The sequence below is a fragment of the Pseudophryne corroboree genome, chromosome 1 (genome assembly GCF_028390025.1).
Source record: "Pseudophryne corroboree isolate aPseCor3 chromosome 1, aPseCor3.hap2, whole genome shotgun sequence".
Lineage (NCBI taxonomy): Eukaryota > Metazoa > Chordata > Amphibia > Anura > Myobatrachidae > Pseudophryne > Pseudophryne corroboree.
Window position 1 is genome coordinate 300,182,246 of NC_086444.1, and position 15,977 is coordinate 300,198,222.

General features: G+C 47.6%; 1 protein-coding gene across 1 annotated transcript in view; it reads left to right on the plus strand.

Annotated features, from left to right (window-relative positions):
- The window catches only part of PPP1CC (protein phosphatase 1 catalytic subunit gamma), a 102,432-nt gene that overhangs the window by 60,600 nt on the left and 25,855 nt on the right, over positions 1-15,977 (plus strand). Inside the window, exons 2-4 of the mRNA XM_063964396.1 lie at positions 994-1,125; positions 1,397-1,627; positions 2,357-2,461. Of these exons, the coding sequence (XP_063820466.1) occupies positions 994-1,125; positions 1,397-1,627; positions 2,357-2,461 (468 nt within the window). The remainder of the gene's footprint in view (positions 1-993; positions 1,126-1,396; positions 1,628-2,356; positions 2,462-15,977) is intronic.

Consider the following 15,977-nt stretch of genomic DNA (forward strand, 5'->3'; position numbering starts at 1 on the left):
TTCTAACATTGTTCTAGAAATTACACCCCGTATTCCTTATTCTACACGGAACCTAATACTGGAAACTATCATCTCTTGCCTGTGTCCTCTGCTGCATTTATATTTTAAAATATGACGGACTTCTAGTGGTCTAAAAGCTGTGCCTGAGGCTTTGAAGTGACTACAACCATTTAGCATGTGGGGGGTTATCTGTTTCAATCATAATTGTCATTGATTTAATTTGTCAGCTGGTTGTACACAAACGTGTAATGGCTATATTCTAATTTCACACTTAAGTAACTCTTAATTTGCATTACACATTTCATTGCACTGAAACATGAGTATTCTAAATTATTGATCTGCTCTACATAGACTTTTAGGGGGAATTAAATTGTTTAATTGCGCCTGATCTCCTGTCTAAAATGACAGGAGATCGCAGGGCGATATTCAATTCCCCTTGATCGTGCCCATATCAGCCTGGTTTAGCCGCGTAAAGAGGCAAAACCCAACTAAACGAATGAGCGCAACTAATTTCAGCTCACCGGCCCCGGTGTAGCGAGACGAAATGAAGGTCTCGCATCCGCTGGAAGAATCAATTGAGTAGCGTGGGCAGGTGCGGGGACCTGCAATAACATTTAAATTTCACCCTTAAAGTCTCATTTAGAATATTTTAATATTTGGGCTCTATTTTAACAAATTTAATAACTACGGGGGAGAGCTCCTGGAGCTATTTAATTCAGCGCAATGTTAAGTCGGAGAATCCCTGTTCTCGCACCTTGAAACATGGTGTTAAGTCAGAGAATGCTGGTTCTCACAACTAATGTGCTAGGCTTGTTGCAGAAAACAGCATTACCCCTTTGTTTTCATACAGGGAAAATTAGTGGTTTGTTTTTATTTTCATTGCAGTTTAGAGTTGAGTAAGATTTGCCCAACTCTAAATCTACACATTCTAAATTTTTTGTGTTGGCACATATTTTAGTGAAATGGTCTTTTTTTTTTTTGTTTTGTTTCTAGTAAGAGGCTCAAAGCCTGGAAAAAATGTCCAGCTTCAAGAGAATGAGATTAGAGGGTTGTGCCTGAAGTCTCGAGAAATCTTTCTCAGTCAACCAATTTTACTTGAACTTGAAGCCCCTCTTAAAATTTGCGGTAAGTACAGGATTTTGTGTATGTCTAGATACCCATTTTGTGCATATGGGCATGAGAATGCAGCAGTCACGACCAGCTCATGGCTGGTTGTGCAGATAATTGTTTATCGCTGCCTACAGTTAAGACTGGAGCGATAAACAATTGAATCACCCCCTAGGAGCTTTGAACAATACCCCTTTAGTAAGTACCAACAGTTATACCAGTGCATTTTTGGTTACACCGACCCCAAGTGACTGCTCCTCAGTTTTAATAACAATCCCTTTCCTTGCAGGTGATATTCATGGACAATACTATGACCTTCTCCGACTCTTTGAATATGGTGGTTTCCCTCCAGAAAGCAACTATCTATTTCTTGGTGACTATGTGGATCGAGGGAAGCAATCTTTAGAAACAATTTGCCTCCTTTTGGCATACAAAATAAAATACCCAGAGAATTTCTTCCTCCTTCGAGGCAATCATGAGTGTGCCAGCATTAACAGAATCTATGGCTTTTATGATGAATGTAAGTGCTGTATGTTTCTTCTTCATCCACTTAGGGGACACTGGAGCGCAGTAACAATGGGGATATAGTGATGGACATTATTTACGTAATTTTTTATCATCAAACTTAATGCCAGCATAATGGATTTTATTTGTATATAATGCTGTTCTACAGGATTATCTAGTGGTAATTTGTAGACTTCTCATCCCGTCGGGTTTCCTCTCTGGGAGCATATAACTAATTCTAGTATAAGATGTGCCTAACTCTAACCCTTGCTATACACCAGACGATATGTCAGACGAGCTGGGCACACACCTAAACGATGATGCGACTTGGTGATGTGCTGTAACCATATATTGCTTCACACAACGCATCACATGATGACACAAAATGCTGTTGCATGCATCATGTAACAATACCAGGTCTGTGGAATCATCCCATTGGGTGTGCAGAACATATAATGCAACCACGCAAATCATTAAACGGTGAATTAGGTGGATTTGAGGGTACACACTATATGATGGTCATTGCCTGTACAGCTTTAGAGATTGGTGGTACATGTGATGCCCCATAACCTCTGTGTTGCTCCCCCCCCCCCCCCCCCCCCCCCTTCCCCCAGTGGTGTAACTTGCTTTCAGTGGAAGTTTGTGCCTTGTATATAGTAGTGCAGAATTCTTTTAAGATACTTTCTCCGGTTGGTTAAGTTGGTAAATGTAACTGTACTTCTGTGTGTCTTTTTTTTTTTAATAGGTAAAAGAAGGTATAACATTAAGTTATGGAAAACTTTCACTGACTGCTTCAACTGCCTGCCAATAGCTGCCATTGTAGATGAGAAGATTTTCTGCTGCCATGGAGGTAAGTGGTGGTGAAGCTCCATGCCCCCTTCCCATCAGTCTGTATTGTTTCCTTCTATCGTGGACTATATAAATGTATCATTATATACTGTCGGAAAAGTTTTAGACTCTGCTTGATTTTAAGATTTTATAGGTTATTTAAAGATAACAAAACGCTTGGATCGAATATCTACCTGGCTGTTTCCCGGGTTTGGGAAAACATTGGGGAACCAAGAATTGGAATGCGTTTCCCTTTAACACTGACTGGTTTGTCCACATTTGGCTTAAGGTATATTTGCAGTAGAGTCCATAGAGCATAACAAACATCACCACTACTTTCAGAGCATTGTAGACTACTTTCCTATAATGCAGCAATCTCCTGAAGACACAGCACCACCTACCTGCACTATGAAGCTCAAACAATAGATTACATAAAAAAACAGAAATGGGGAAACTTGTTTTCAGTACAACATATTTTCTCTTACGTCCTAGAGGACGCTGGGGACTCAGTAAGGACCATGGGGGGGGGGGGGGGGGGGGGGGGGTGTATAGACGGGCTCCGCAGGAGACATGGGCACTCTAAAGACTTTAGAATGGGTGTGCACTGGCTCCTCCCTCTATGCCCCTCCTCCAGACCTCAGTTAGATCCTGTGCCCAGAGGAGACTGGGTGCACTGCAGGGGAGCTCTCCTGAGTTTCTCTGAAAAAATACTTTTTGTTAGGTTTTTTATTTTCAGGGAGCACTGCTGGCAACAGGCTCCCTGCATCATGGGACTGAGGAGAGAGAAGCAGACCTACTTAAATGATAGGCTCTGCTTCTTAGGCTACTGGACACCATTAGCTCCAGAGGGTCGGAACGCAGGTCTCACCCTCGCCGTTCGTCCCGGAGCCGCGCCTCCTTCCTCCTCACAGAGTCGGAAGATAGAAGCCGGGTGAGTATTAAGAAGAAAGAAGACTTCAAAGGCGCAGAAGACTTCAGATCTTCACTGAGGTAACACGCAGCGGTAACCCTGCGCGCCATTGCTCCCACACATACACAGCAGGCACTGTAAGAGTGCAGGGGGGGGGGGGGGGTGCCCTGGGCAGCAATATAAGCCTCAAGGGACACTGGCATTTAGAGTAGATACTGCGGAGGCAGTATATTAATAAACCCCCGCCAGTATAAATAATTTGAGCGGGACTGAAGCCCGCCGCTGAGGAGGTGGAGCTTGATCCTCCAGCACTAACCAGCGCCGTTTTCTCCACAGCACACTGCAGAGAAGCTGGCTCCCCGGACTCTCCCCTGCTGAACACTGTTACAGAGGGCAAAGAAGAGGGGGGAGGGGGGGCACATTCAATTGGCGCAGTGAGTATGTATATTTATATATCACACACACATTGTACTGGCTGGGACTTAATTCCAGTGTCAGGTGGCGCTGGGAGTGTTCTCTCTCTCTTCCCCCCCCGCCGCCCCAAAGGGCCTTAGTGGGGGACTGTATGTATGTGTATATGTATATATGTATGTGTGTATATGTATATATGTATGTGTGTGTATGTGTATATATATATATATATATATATATATATATATATATATATATATATATATAATATATTTCTCTGACGTCCTAGTGGATGCTGGGGACTCCGTCAGGACCATGGGGAATAGCGGCTCCGCAGGAGACGGGGCACAAAATTTAAAAGTTTGACCACTAGGTGGTGTGTACTGGCTCCTCCCCCTATGACCCTCCTCCAAGCCTCAGTTAGGTTTTTGTGCCCGTCCGAGCAGGGTGCAATCTAGGTGGCTCTCATAAAGAGCTGCTTAGAGTAAAAGTTTTGATAGTTTTATTATTTTCAGTGAGTCCTGCTGGCAACAGGCTCACTGCAACGAGGGACCTAGGGGAGAAGAAGTGAACTCACCTGCGTGCAGGATGGATTTGCTTCTTAGGCTACTGGACACTAGCTCCAGAGGGACGATCACAGGTACAGCCTGGATGGGTCACCGGAGCCGCGCCGCCGACCCCCTTGCAGATGCCGAAGTAAGAAGAGGTCCAGAAACCGGCGGCTGAAGGCTTTTCAGTCTTCATGAGGTAGCGCACAGCACTGCAGCTGTGCGCCATTGCGCTCAGGCACACTTCACACCGGCAGTCACTGAGGGTGCAGGGCGCTGGGGGGAGCGCCCTGGGCAGCAATGTTAATACCTTTCTGGCTAAAAAGAATACATCACATATAGTCCATGAGGCTATATGGATGTATTTCACCCCTGCCAGGTCTCAGAAAAACCGGGAGAAGAGCCCGCCGGAATAGGGGGCGGGGCCTATCTCAGCACACAGCGCCATTTTCCTACACAGCTCCGCTGCTAGGAAGGCTCCCAGGCTCTCCCCTGCACTGCACTACAGAAACAGGGTAAAAAACAGAGAGGGGGGGCATTTTTTGGCGATATTATATATATTTAAGCAGCTATAAGGAAACAACACTTATATAAGGTTGTTCCTATATAATTATAGCGCTTTGGTGTGTGCTGGCAAACTCTCCCTCTGTCTCCCCAAAGGGCTAGTGGGGTCCTGTCTTCTATCAGAGCATTCCCTGTGTGTCTGTGTGTCGGTACGTGTGTGTCGACATGTATGAGGACGATGTTGGTGTGGAGGCGGAGCAATTGCCGGTAATGGTGATGTCACCCCCTAGGGAGTCGACACCGGAATGGATGGCTTTGTTTATGGAATTACGTGATAACACGCTGCAAAAGTCGGTTGACGACATGAGACGACCGGCAAACCAGTTAGTACCTGTACAGGCGTCTCATACACCGTCAGGGGCTGTAAAACGCCCTTTGCCTCAGTCGGTCGACACAGACCCAGACACGGACACCGAATCTAGTGTCGACGGTGAAGAAACGAACGTATTTTTCAGTAGGGCCACACGTTATATGATCACGGCAATGAAGGAGGCTTTGCATATCTGATACTGCAAGTACCACAAAAAGGGGTATTATGTGGGGTCTGAAAAAACTACCTGTAGTTTCTCTATCGTCCTAAGTGGATGCTGGGGTTCCTGAAAGGACCATGGGGGGGGGTAGCGGCTCCGCAGGAGACAGGGCACAAAAGTAAAGCTTTTACAGGTCAGGTGGTGTGTACTGGCTCCTCCCCCTATGACCCTCCTCCAGACTCCAGTTAGATTTTTGTGCCCGGCCGAGAAGGGTGCAATTCTAGGTGGCTCTCATAAAGAGCTGCTTAGAGAGTTTAGCTTAGGTTTTTTATTTTACAGTGATTCCTGCTGGCAACAGGATCACTGCAACGAGGGACAGAGGGGAGAAGAAGTGAACTCACCTGCGTGCAGGATGGATTGGCTTCTTGGCTACTGGACATGAAGCTCCAGAGGGACGATCACAGGTACAGCCTGGATGGTCACCGGAGCCACGCCGCCGGCCCCCTCACAGATGCTGAAGCAAGAAGAGGTCCAGAATCGGCGGCTGAAGACTCCTGCAGTCTTCTTAAGGTAGCGCACAGCACTGCAGCTGTGCGCCATTTTCCTCTCAGCACACTTCACACGGCAGTCACTGAGGGTGCAGGGCGCTGGGGGGGGGCGCCCTGGGAGGCAAATGAAAACCTTTAAAAAGGCTAAAAATACCTCACATATAGCCCCAGAGGCTATATGGAGATATTTACCCCTGCCTAAATGTACTAAATAGCGGGAGACGAGCCCGCCGAAAAAGGGGCGGGGCCTATCTCCTCAGCACACGGCGCCATTTTCTGTCACAGCTCCGCTGGTCAGGAAGGCTCCCAGGTCTCTCCCCTGCACTGCACTACAGAAACAGGGTATAACAGAGAGGGGGGGCAAAATAAATGGCAATATATTAATATAAAAGCAGCTATAAGGGAGCACTTAATCATAAGGCTATCCCTGTCATATATAGCGCTTTTTGGTGTGTGCTGGCAGACTCTCCCTCTGTCTCCCCAAAGGGCTAGTGGGTCCTGTCTTCGTATAGAGCATTCCCTGTGTGTCTGCTGTGTGTCGGTACGTGTGTGTCGACATGTATGAGGACGTTATTGGTGTGGAGGCGGAGCAATTGCCAAATATGAGGATGTCACCTCCTAGGGGGTCGACACCAGAATGGATGCCTTTATTTGTGGAATTACGGGATAGCGTCAACTCGCTTAAGCAGTCGTTTGCCGACATGAGGCGGCCGGACACTCAATTAGTGCCTGTCCAGGCGCCTCAAATACCGTCAGGGGCTGTAAAACGCCCCTTGCCTCAGTCGGTCGACACAGACCCAGACACAGGCACTGATTCCGGTGGTGAAGGTGACGAATTAACCGTATTTTCCAGTAGGGCCACACGTTATATGATTTTGGCAATAAAGGAGATGTTACATTTAGCTGATACTACAGGTACCACTAAACAGGGTATTATGTGGGGTGTGAAAAAACTACCAGTAGTTTTTACCGAATCAGAAGAATTAAATGACGTGTGTGATGAAGCGTGGGGTGCCCCGATAAAAAAACTGCTAATTTCAAAGAAGTTATTGGCTTTATACCCTTTCCCGCCAGAGGTTAGGGAGCGCTGGGAAACACCTCCTAGGGTGGACAAAGCGCTAACACGCTTATCAAAACAAGTGGCGTTACCCTCTCCTGAGACGGCCGCACTTAAAGATCCATCAGATATGAGGATGGAAAATATCCAAAAAGGTATATACACACATGCAGGTGTTATACTACGACCAGATATTGCGACTGCCTGGATGTGCAGTGCTGGGGTAGTTTGGTCAGAGTCCCTGATCGAAAATATTGATACCCTGGACAGGGACAATATTTTACTGTCGTTAGAACAAATAAAGGATGCATTTCTTTATATGCGTGATGCACAGAGAGATATCTGCACACTGGCATCACGGGTAAGTGCTATGTCCATTTCGGCCAGAAGAGCTTTATGGACACGACAGTGGACAGGCGATGCGTAGAGGAGTTATTTGGGGTCGGTCTATCGGATTTGGTGGCCACGGCTACGGCCGGGAAATCCACCTTTCTACCTCAAGTCACTCCCCAACAGAAAAAGGCACCGACCTTTCAACCGCAGCCCTTTCGTTCCTTTAAAAATAAGAGAGCAAAGGGCTATTCATATCTGCCACGAGGCAGAGGACGAGGGAAGAGACAGCAACAGGCAGCTCCTTCCCAGGAACAGAAGCCCTCCCCGGCTTCTACAAAAGCCTCAGCATGACGCTGGGGCTTCGCAAGCGGACTCGGGGGCGGTAGGCGGTCGTCTCAAGAATTACAGCGCGCAGTGGGCTCACTCGCAGGTAAATCCCTGGATCCTGCAGATAATATCTCAGGGGTACAGGTTGAAATTAGAGACAGAGCCACCTCGCCGTTTCCTGAAGTCTGCTTTACCAACGTCCCCCTCAGAAAGGGAGACGGTTTTGGAAGCCATTCACAAGCTGTATTCTCAGCAGGTGATAGTCAAGGTACCTCTTCTACAACAAGGGAAGGGGTATTATTCCACTCTTTTTGTGGTACCGAAGCCGGATGGCTCGGTAAGGCCTATTCTAAATCTGAAGTCCTTGAACCTGTACATAAAGAAGTTCAAGTTCAAGATGGAGTCACTCAGAGCAGTGATAGCGAACCTGGAAGAAGGGGACTTTATGGTATCCTTGGACATCAAGGATGCGTATCTCCACGTTCCAATTACCCCTCACACCAGGGGTACCTCAGGTTCGTTGTACAAAACTGTCACTATCAGTTTCAGACGCTGCCGTTTGGTTTGTCCACGGCATCTCGGGTCTTTACAAAGGTAATGGCCGAGATAATATTTCTTCTTCGAAGAAAAGGCGTATTAATTATCCCATACTTGGACGATCTCCTAATAAGGGCAAGGTCCAGAGAACAGCTAGAGATGGGTTTAGCACTATCTCAAGAGGTGCTAAAGCAGCACGGATGGATTCTGAATATTCCAAAATCCCAATTAATGCCGACAACTCGTCTGCTGTTCCTGGGGATGATTCTGGACACAGTTCAGAAAAAGGTTTTTCTTCCCGAAGAAAAAGCCAAGGAGTTATCTGACCTGGTCAGGAACCTCCTAAAACCAGGAAAGGTGTCTGTACATCAATGCACAAGAGTCCTGGGAAAAAATGGTAGCTTCTTACGAAGCAATCCCTTTCGGCAGATTCCATGCAAAGGGATCTGTTGGACAAATGGTCAGGGTCGCATCTTCAGATGCACCTGCGGATAACCCTGTCGCCGAGGACAAGGGTATCCCTTCTGTGGTGGTTGCAGGAGGCTCATCTATTGGAGGGCCGCAGATTCGGCATGCAGGATTGGATCCTGGTGACCACGGATGCCAGCCTGAGAGGCTGGGGAGCAGTCACACAGGGAAGAAATTTCCAGGGAGTGTGGTCGAGCCTGAAAAAGTCTCTTCACATAAGCATTCTGGAACTAAGAGCAATCTACAATGCTCTAAGCCAGGCGAAACCTCTGCTTCAAGGAAGACCGGTGTTGATCCAGTCGGACAACATCACGGCAGTCGCCCATGTAAACAGACAGGGCGGCACAAGAAGCAGGAGGGCAATGGCAGAAGCTGCCAGGATCCTTCGCTGGGCGGAGAATCACGTGATAGCACTGTCAGCAGTATTCATCCCGGGCGTGGACAACTGGGAAGCAGACTTCCTCAGCAGACACGACCTTCACCCGGGAGAGTGGGGACTTCATCCAGAAGTTTTCCACATGCTATTAAACCGTTGGGTAAAACCAATGGTGGACATGATGGCGTCTCGCCTCAACAAGACACTGGACAGGTATTGCGCCAGGTCAAGAGATCCGCAGGCAATAGCTGTGGACGCGCTGGTAACACATTGGGTGTACCAGTCGGTATAGGTGTTTCCTCCTCTGCCTCTCATACCAAAGGTTTTGAGGATTATACGGCAAAGAGGAGTAAGACTAGTGGCTCCGGATTGGCCAAGAAGGACTTGGTACCCGGAACTTCAAGAGATGGTCACGGACGATCCGTGGCCTCTACTTCTGAGAAGGGACCTGCTTCAGCAGGGTCCTTGTCTTTTTCAAGACTTACCGCGGCTGCGTTTGACGGCATGGCGTTTGAATGCCAGATCCTAAAAGGAAAAGGCATTCCAGAAGAAGTCATTCCTACCTTGATAAAGGCAAGGAAGGAAGTCACCGCGAAGCATTATCGCCGTATTTGGCGAAAATATGTTGCGTGGTGCGAGCAGCGGAGTGCTCCGATGGAGGAATTTCAACTGGGTCGTTTTCCTACATTTCCTGCAATCAGGATTGTCTATGGGTCTCAAATTGGGATCTATTAAGGTTCAAATTTCGGCCCTATCAATATTCTTCCAAAAAGAATTGGCCTCAGTCCCTGAGGTCCAGATTTTTATCAAAGGAGTACTGCATATACAGCCTCCTGTGGTGCCTAAGGTGGCACCGTGGGATCTAAATGTAGTTTTAGATTTCCTCAAATCCAATTGGTTTGAACCACTAAAGAATGTGGATTTGAAATATCTCACATGGAAAGTGACTATGTTACTGGCCCTGGCTTCGGCCGGGAGAGTATCTGAACTGGCGGCTTTGTCTTATAAAAGCCCTTATTTAATTTTCCATTCGACATAGGGCAGAGCTGCGGACGCGTCCGCATTTTCTCCCTAAGGTGGTATCAGCGTTTCACCTGAACCAGCCTCTTGTAGTGCCTGCGGCTACAGACGACTTGAAGGACTCCAAGTTGTTGGACGTTGTCAGAGCCTTAAAAATATACATTTAAAGGACGGCTGGAGTCAGAAAATCTGACTCGCTGTTTATACTGTATGCACCCAACAAGTTGGGTGCACCTGCTTCTAAGCAGTCGATTGCTCGTTGGATTTGTAACAAAATTCAACTTGTACATTCTGTGGCAGGCCTGCCACAGCCTAAATCTGTTAAGGCCCATTCCGCAAGGAAGGTGGGCTCATCTTGGGCGGCTGCCCGAGGGGTCTCGGCATTACAACTCTGCCGAGCAGCTACGTGGTCAGGGGAGAACACGTTTGTAAATTTTTACAAATTTGATACCCTGGCAAAGGAGGACCTGGAGTTCTCTCATTCGGTGCTGCAGAGTCATCCGCACTCTCCCGCCCGTTTGGGAGCTTTGGTATAATCCCCATGGTCCTTTCAGGAACCCCAGCATCCACTTAGGACGATAGAGAAAATAAGAATTTACTTACCGATAATTCTATTTCTCGGAGTCCGTAGTGGATGCTGGGCGCCCATCCCAAGTGCGGATTATCTGCAATACTTGTACATAGTTATTGTTAACTAATTCGGGTTATTGTTTAGGAAGCCATCTTTCAGAGGCTCCTCTGTTATCATACTGTTAACTGGGTTTAGATCACAAGTTGTACGGTGTGATTGGTGTGGCTGGTATGAGTCTTACCCGGGATTCAAAATCCTCCCTTATTGTGTACGCTCGTCCGGGCACAGTACCTAACTGGAGTCTGGAGGAGGGTCATAGGGGGAGGAGCCAGTACACACCACCTGACCTGTAAAAGCTTTACTTTTGTGCCCTGTCTCCTGCGGAGCCGCTACCCCCCCCCATGGTCCTTTCAGGAACCCCAGCATCCACTACGGACTCCGAGAAATAGAATTATCGGTAAGTAAATTCTTAGTTTTTCCTGAATCAGAGGAATTGAATGACGTGTGTGATGAAGCGTGGGTTACCCCTGATAAAAAACTGCTAATTTCAAAGAAGTTATTGGCGTTATACCCTTTCCCGCCAGAGGTTAGGGCGCGCTGGGAAACACCCCCTAGGGTGGACAAGGCGCTCACACGTTTATCCAAAACAAGTGGCGTTACCGTCTCCTGATACGGCCGCCCTCAAGGATCCAGCTGATAGGAGGCTGGAAAATACTCTAAAAAGTATATACACACATACTGGTGTTATACTGCGACCAGCAATCGCCTCAGCCTGGATGTGCAGTGCTGGGTTGGCGTGGTCGGATTCCCTGACTGAAAATATTGATACCCTAGATAGGGACAGTATATTATTGCCTATAGAGCATTTAAAAGATGCATTTCTATATATGCGTGATGCACAGCGGAATATTTGCCGACTGGCATCAAGTCTAAGCGCGTTGTCCATTTCTGCCAGTAGAGGGTTATGGACACGACAGTGGTCAGGTGATGCGGATTCCAAACGGCATTTGGAAGTATTGCCTTATTAAGGGGAGGAGTTATTTGGGGTCGGTCTTTCAGACCTGGTGGCCACGGCAACAGCTGGGAAATCAACGTTTGTACCCCAGGTCGCCTCTCAACATAAGAAGACGCCGTATTATCAGGCGCAGTCCTTTCGTGGGCAAGCGGGCAAAAGGTTCCTCATTTCTGCCCCGTGACAGAGGAAGAGGAAAAAGGCTGCAGAAATCAGCCAGTTCCCAGGAACAGAAGCCCTCTCCCGCCTCTGCCAAGCCCTCAGTATGACGCTGGGGCTTTACAAGCAGAATCGGGCACGGTGGGGGCCCGTCTCAATGAATTTCAGCGCGCAGTGGGCTCACTCGCAATTAGACCCCTGGATCCTTTAGGTGATATCTCAGGGGTACAAATTGGAATTCGAGACGTCTCCCCCTCGCCGTTTCCTAAAGTCGTCTTTACCGATGTCTCCCTCTGACAGGGAGGCAGTTTTGGAAGCCATTCACAAGCTGTATTCCCAGCAGGTGATAATCAAGGTACCCCTCCTGCAACAGGGAACGGGGTATTATTCCACACTGTTGTGGTACCGAAGCCGGACGGCTCGGTGAGACCGATTCTAAATCTAAAATCTTTGAACACTTACATACGGAGGTTCAAATTCAAGATTGAGTCACTCAGAGCAGTGATTGCGAACCTGGAAGAAGGGGACTACATGATGTCTCGGGACATAAAGGATGCTTACCTTCATGTCCCAATTTACCTTTCTCACCAAGGGTACCTCAGGTTTGTGGTACAGAACTGTCACTATCAGTTTCAGACGCTGCCGTATGGATGGTCCACGGCACCCCGGGTCTTTACCAAGGTAATGGCCGAAATGATGATACTCTTTCGAAGGAAGGGAATTTTAGTTATCCCTTACTTGGACGATTCCCTGATAAGGGTAAGATCCAGGGAACAGTTGGAGGTCGGTGTAGCACTATCTCAGGTAGTGTTGCGGCAGCACGATTGGATTCTCAATATTCCAAAATCGCAGCTGATTCCGACGACTCGTCTTCTGTTCCTAGGGATGATCCTGGACACAGTCCAGAAAAAGGTGTTTCTCCCGGAGGAGAAAGTCAGGGAGTTATCCGAGCTAGTCGGGAACCTCCTATAACCGAGCCAAGTCTCAGTACATCAATGAAAGGGTACTGGGAAAAATGGTGGCTTCCTACGAAGCAATCCCATTCGGCAGATTCCACGCAAGAACTTTCCAGTGGGACCTGCTGGACAAATGGTCCGGGTCGCATCTTCAGATGCATCAGCGGATAACCCTGTCACCAAGAACAAGGGTGTCTCTCCTGTGGTGGTTGCAGAGTGCTCATCTTCTAGAGGGCCGCAGATTCGACATTCAGGACTGGGTCCTGGTGACCACGGATGACAGCCTGCAAGGCTGGGGAGCAGTCACACGGAAGGAATTTCCAGAGCTTATGGTCAAGCCTGGAGACATCACTTCACATAAATATCCTGAAGCTAAGGGCCATTTACAATGCTCTAAGCTCAGCAAGACCTCTGCTTCAAGGTCACCCGGAGTTGATCCATTCGGACAACATCACGGCAGTCACCCACGTAAACAGACAGGGTGACACAAGAAGCAGGAGGGCAAGGCAGAAGCTGCAAGGATTCTTCGCTGGGCGGAAAATCATGTGATAGCACTGTCAGCAGTATTCATTCCGGGAGTGGACAACTGGGAAGCAGACTTCCTCAGCAGAAGACGCTCTGGTAACACAGTGGGTGTACCAGTCAGTGTATGTGTTCCCTCCTCTGCCTCTCATACCCAAGGTATTGAGAATTATAAGATGGAGAGGAGTAAGCACTATATTCGTGGCTCCGGATTGGCCAAGAAGGACTTGGTAACCGGAACTTCAAGAGATGCTCACGGAGGATCTGTGGCCTCTACCTCTAAGAAGGGACCTGCTCCAGCAAGGACCCTGTCTGTTCCAAGACTTACCGCGGCTGCGTTTGACGGCATGGCGGTTGAACGCCGGATCCTGAAGGAAAAAGGCATTCCGGATGAAGTCATTCCTATCCTGATCAAAGCCAGGAAAGATATAACCGCAAAACATTATCACCGCATTTGGCGAAAATATGTTGCATGGTGCGAGGCCAGTAAGGCCCCGACGGAGGAATTTTCAACTAGGTCGATTCCTGCATTTCCTGCAAACAGGAGTGTCTATGGGCCTGAAATTGGGGTCCATTAAGGTTCAAATTTCAGCCCTGTCAATTTTCTTCCAAAAAGAAATAGCTTCAGTCCCTGAAGTTCAGACGTTTGTGAAAGGGGTACTGTATATACAGCCTCCTTTTGTGCCTCCAGTGGCACCTTGGGATCTAAATGTAGTTTTTGGGTTCCAAAAGTCACATTGGTTTGAACCACTTAAATATGTGGAGTTAAAATATTTCACATGGAAAGTGGTCATGCTGTTGGCCCTGGCCTGGGCCAGGTGCGTGTCAGAATTGGCGGCTTTATCCTGTAAAAGCCCTCATCTGATTTTCCATTCGGACAGGGCGGAATTGAGGACTTGTCCTCAGTTTCTCCCTAAGGTGGTTTTCAGCGTTTCACCTGAATCAACCTATTGTGGTGCCTGCGGCTACTAGGGACTTGGAGGACTCCAAGTTGCTAGACGTTGTCAGGGCCCTGGGAATATAGGTTTCCAGGACGGCTGGAGTCAGAAAATCTGACTCGTTGTTTATTCTGTATGCACCCAACTAGCTGGGTGCTCCTGCTTCTAAGCAGACTATTGCTCGTTGGATTTGTAGTACAATTCAGCTTGCACATTCTGTGGCAGGCCTGCCACAGCCAAAATCTGTAAAAGCCCATTCCACAAGGAAGGTGGGCTCATCTTGGGCGGCTGCCCGAGGGGTCTCGGCTTTACAACTTTGCCGAGCAGCTACTTGGTCAGGAGCAAATACGTTTGTAAAATTCTACAAATTTGATACCCTGGCTGAGGAGGACCTGGAGTTCTCTCATTTGGTGCTGCAGAGTCATCCGCACTCTCCCGCCCGTTTGGGAGCTTTGGTATAATCCCCATGGTCCTTACGGAGTCCCCAGCATCCACTAGGACGTCAGAGAAAATAAGAATTTACTTACCGATAATTCTATTTCTCGTAGTCCGTAGTGGATGCTGGGCGCCCATCCCAAGTGCGGATTGTCTGCAATACTGGTACATAGTTATTGTTACCAAAAAATCGGGTTATTGCTGTAGTGAGCCATCTGTTCTAGAGGCTCCTCTGTTATCATGCTGTTAACTGGGTTTAGATCACAAGTTATATGGTGTGATTGGTGTGGCTGGTATGAGTCTTACCCGGGATTCAAAATCCTTCCTTATTGTGTACGCTCGTCCGGGCACAGTATCCTAACTGAGGCTTGGAGGAGGTTCATAGGGGGAGGAGCCAGTGCACACCAGGTAGTTCTAAAGCTTTACTTTTGTGCCCAGTCTCCTGCGGAGCCGCTATTCCCCATGGTCCTTACGGAGTCCCTAGCATCCACTACGGACTACGAGAAATAGAATTATCGGTAAGTAAATTCTTATTATAATATATATATATATATATATATATATATATATATAGATGCGCAGATGTACGGCACTCACAACCATTTGTTAAGAAAAACAAGAAGCACGTTTGCTATACAACGTTTCAAACTCTATTTGAGTTTTTCTTCAGGTAAACATACAGTACATAAAACACACTCACCTTAAATCCCCTCTAAACAACATAGTGAAGTGCATTGATTGGTGGCAATTTCGAGCGTGGAAAGTCCCGCCCGCCTCACTGTCTCACACGGATGACGTCACCACGTATCAGCGCGGCGCACGCCATGCACGTTACCTGGCAACCACACGCTCCATTGTGCAAACAGAGCGGCCTGTTGCCATAACATCCCCAAACATGATGTAACTTTACCGGTATAGGCATCCATTAAACAAATCTAGACAAAATTAATCAACTCTAGAAAACACATCAGGAGGGTATTAAAAATATATCAAGAACTCAGATGTATTCCACTCATTGTGTGTGTTGTAAGAGTCCAGATATCATGGAATTTGTAATGTATTAAGTGGTGTGATTAACATAAGCGATCTAATATCCACTAACAGATTACTACCACCTGAACTTATAAAAAACTGATAAATGAATTAACTTCATTAAGACCTCTTGGATGGATAACATCCATCCTATGAATCCATTCAGTTTCACGTCTAAGCAATCTAAGATTGCGATCGCCCCCTCTGCGGTCAGATGGTATATGGTCAATCATTCTGTATCTAAGACTGTTTAGCGCATGTCGCGCTTCAACAAAGTGGCGAGCCACCGGTTGCTCACTAGTTCCCTTATTCAGGGCCAAGCGGATGGAAGAGCGATGTGCTGC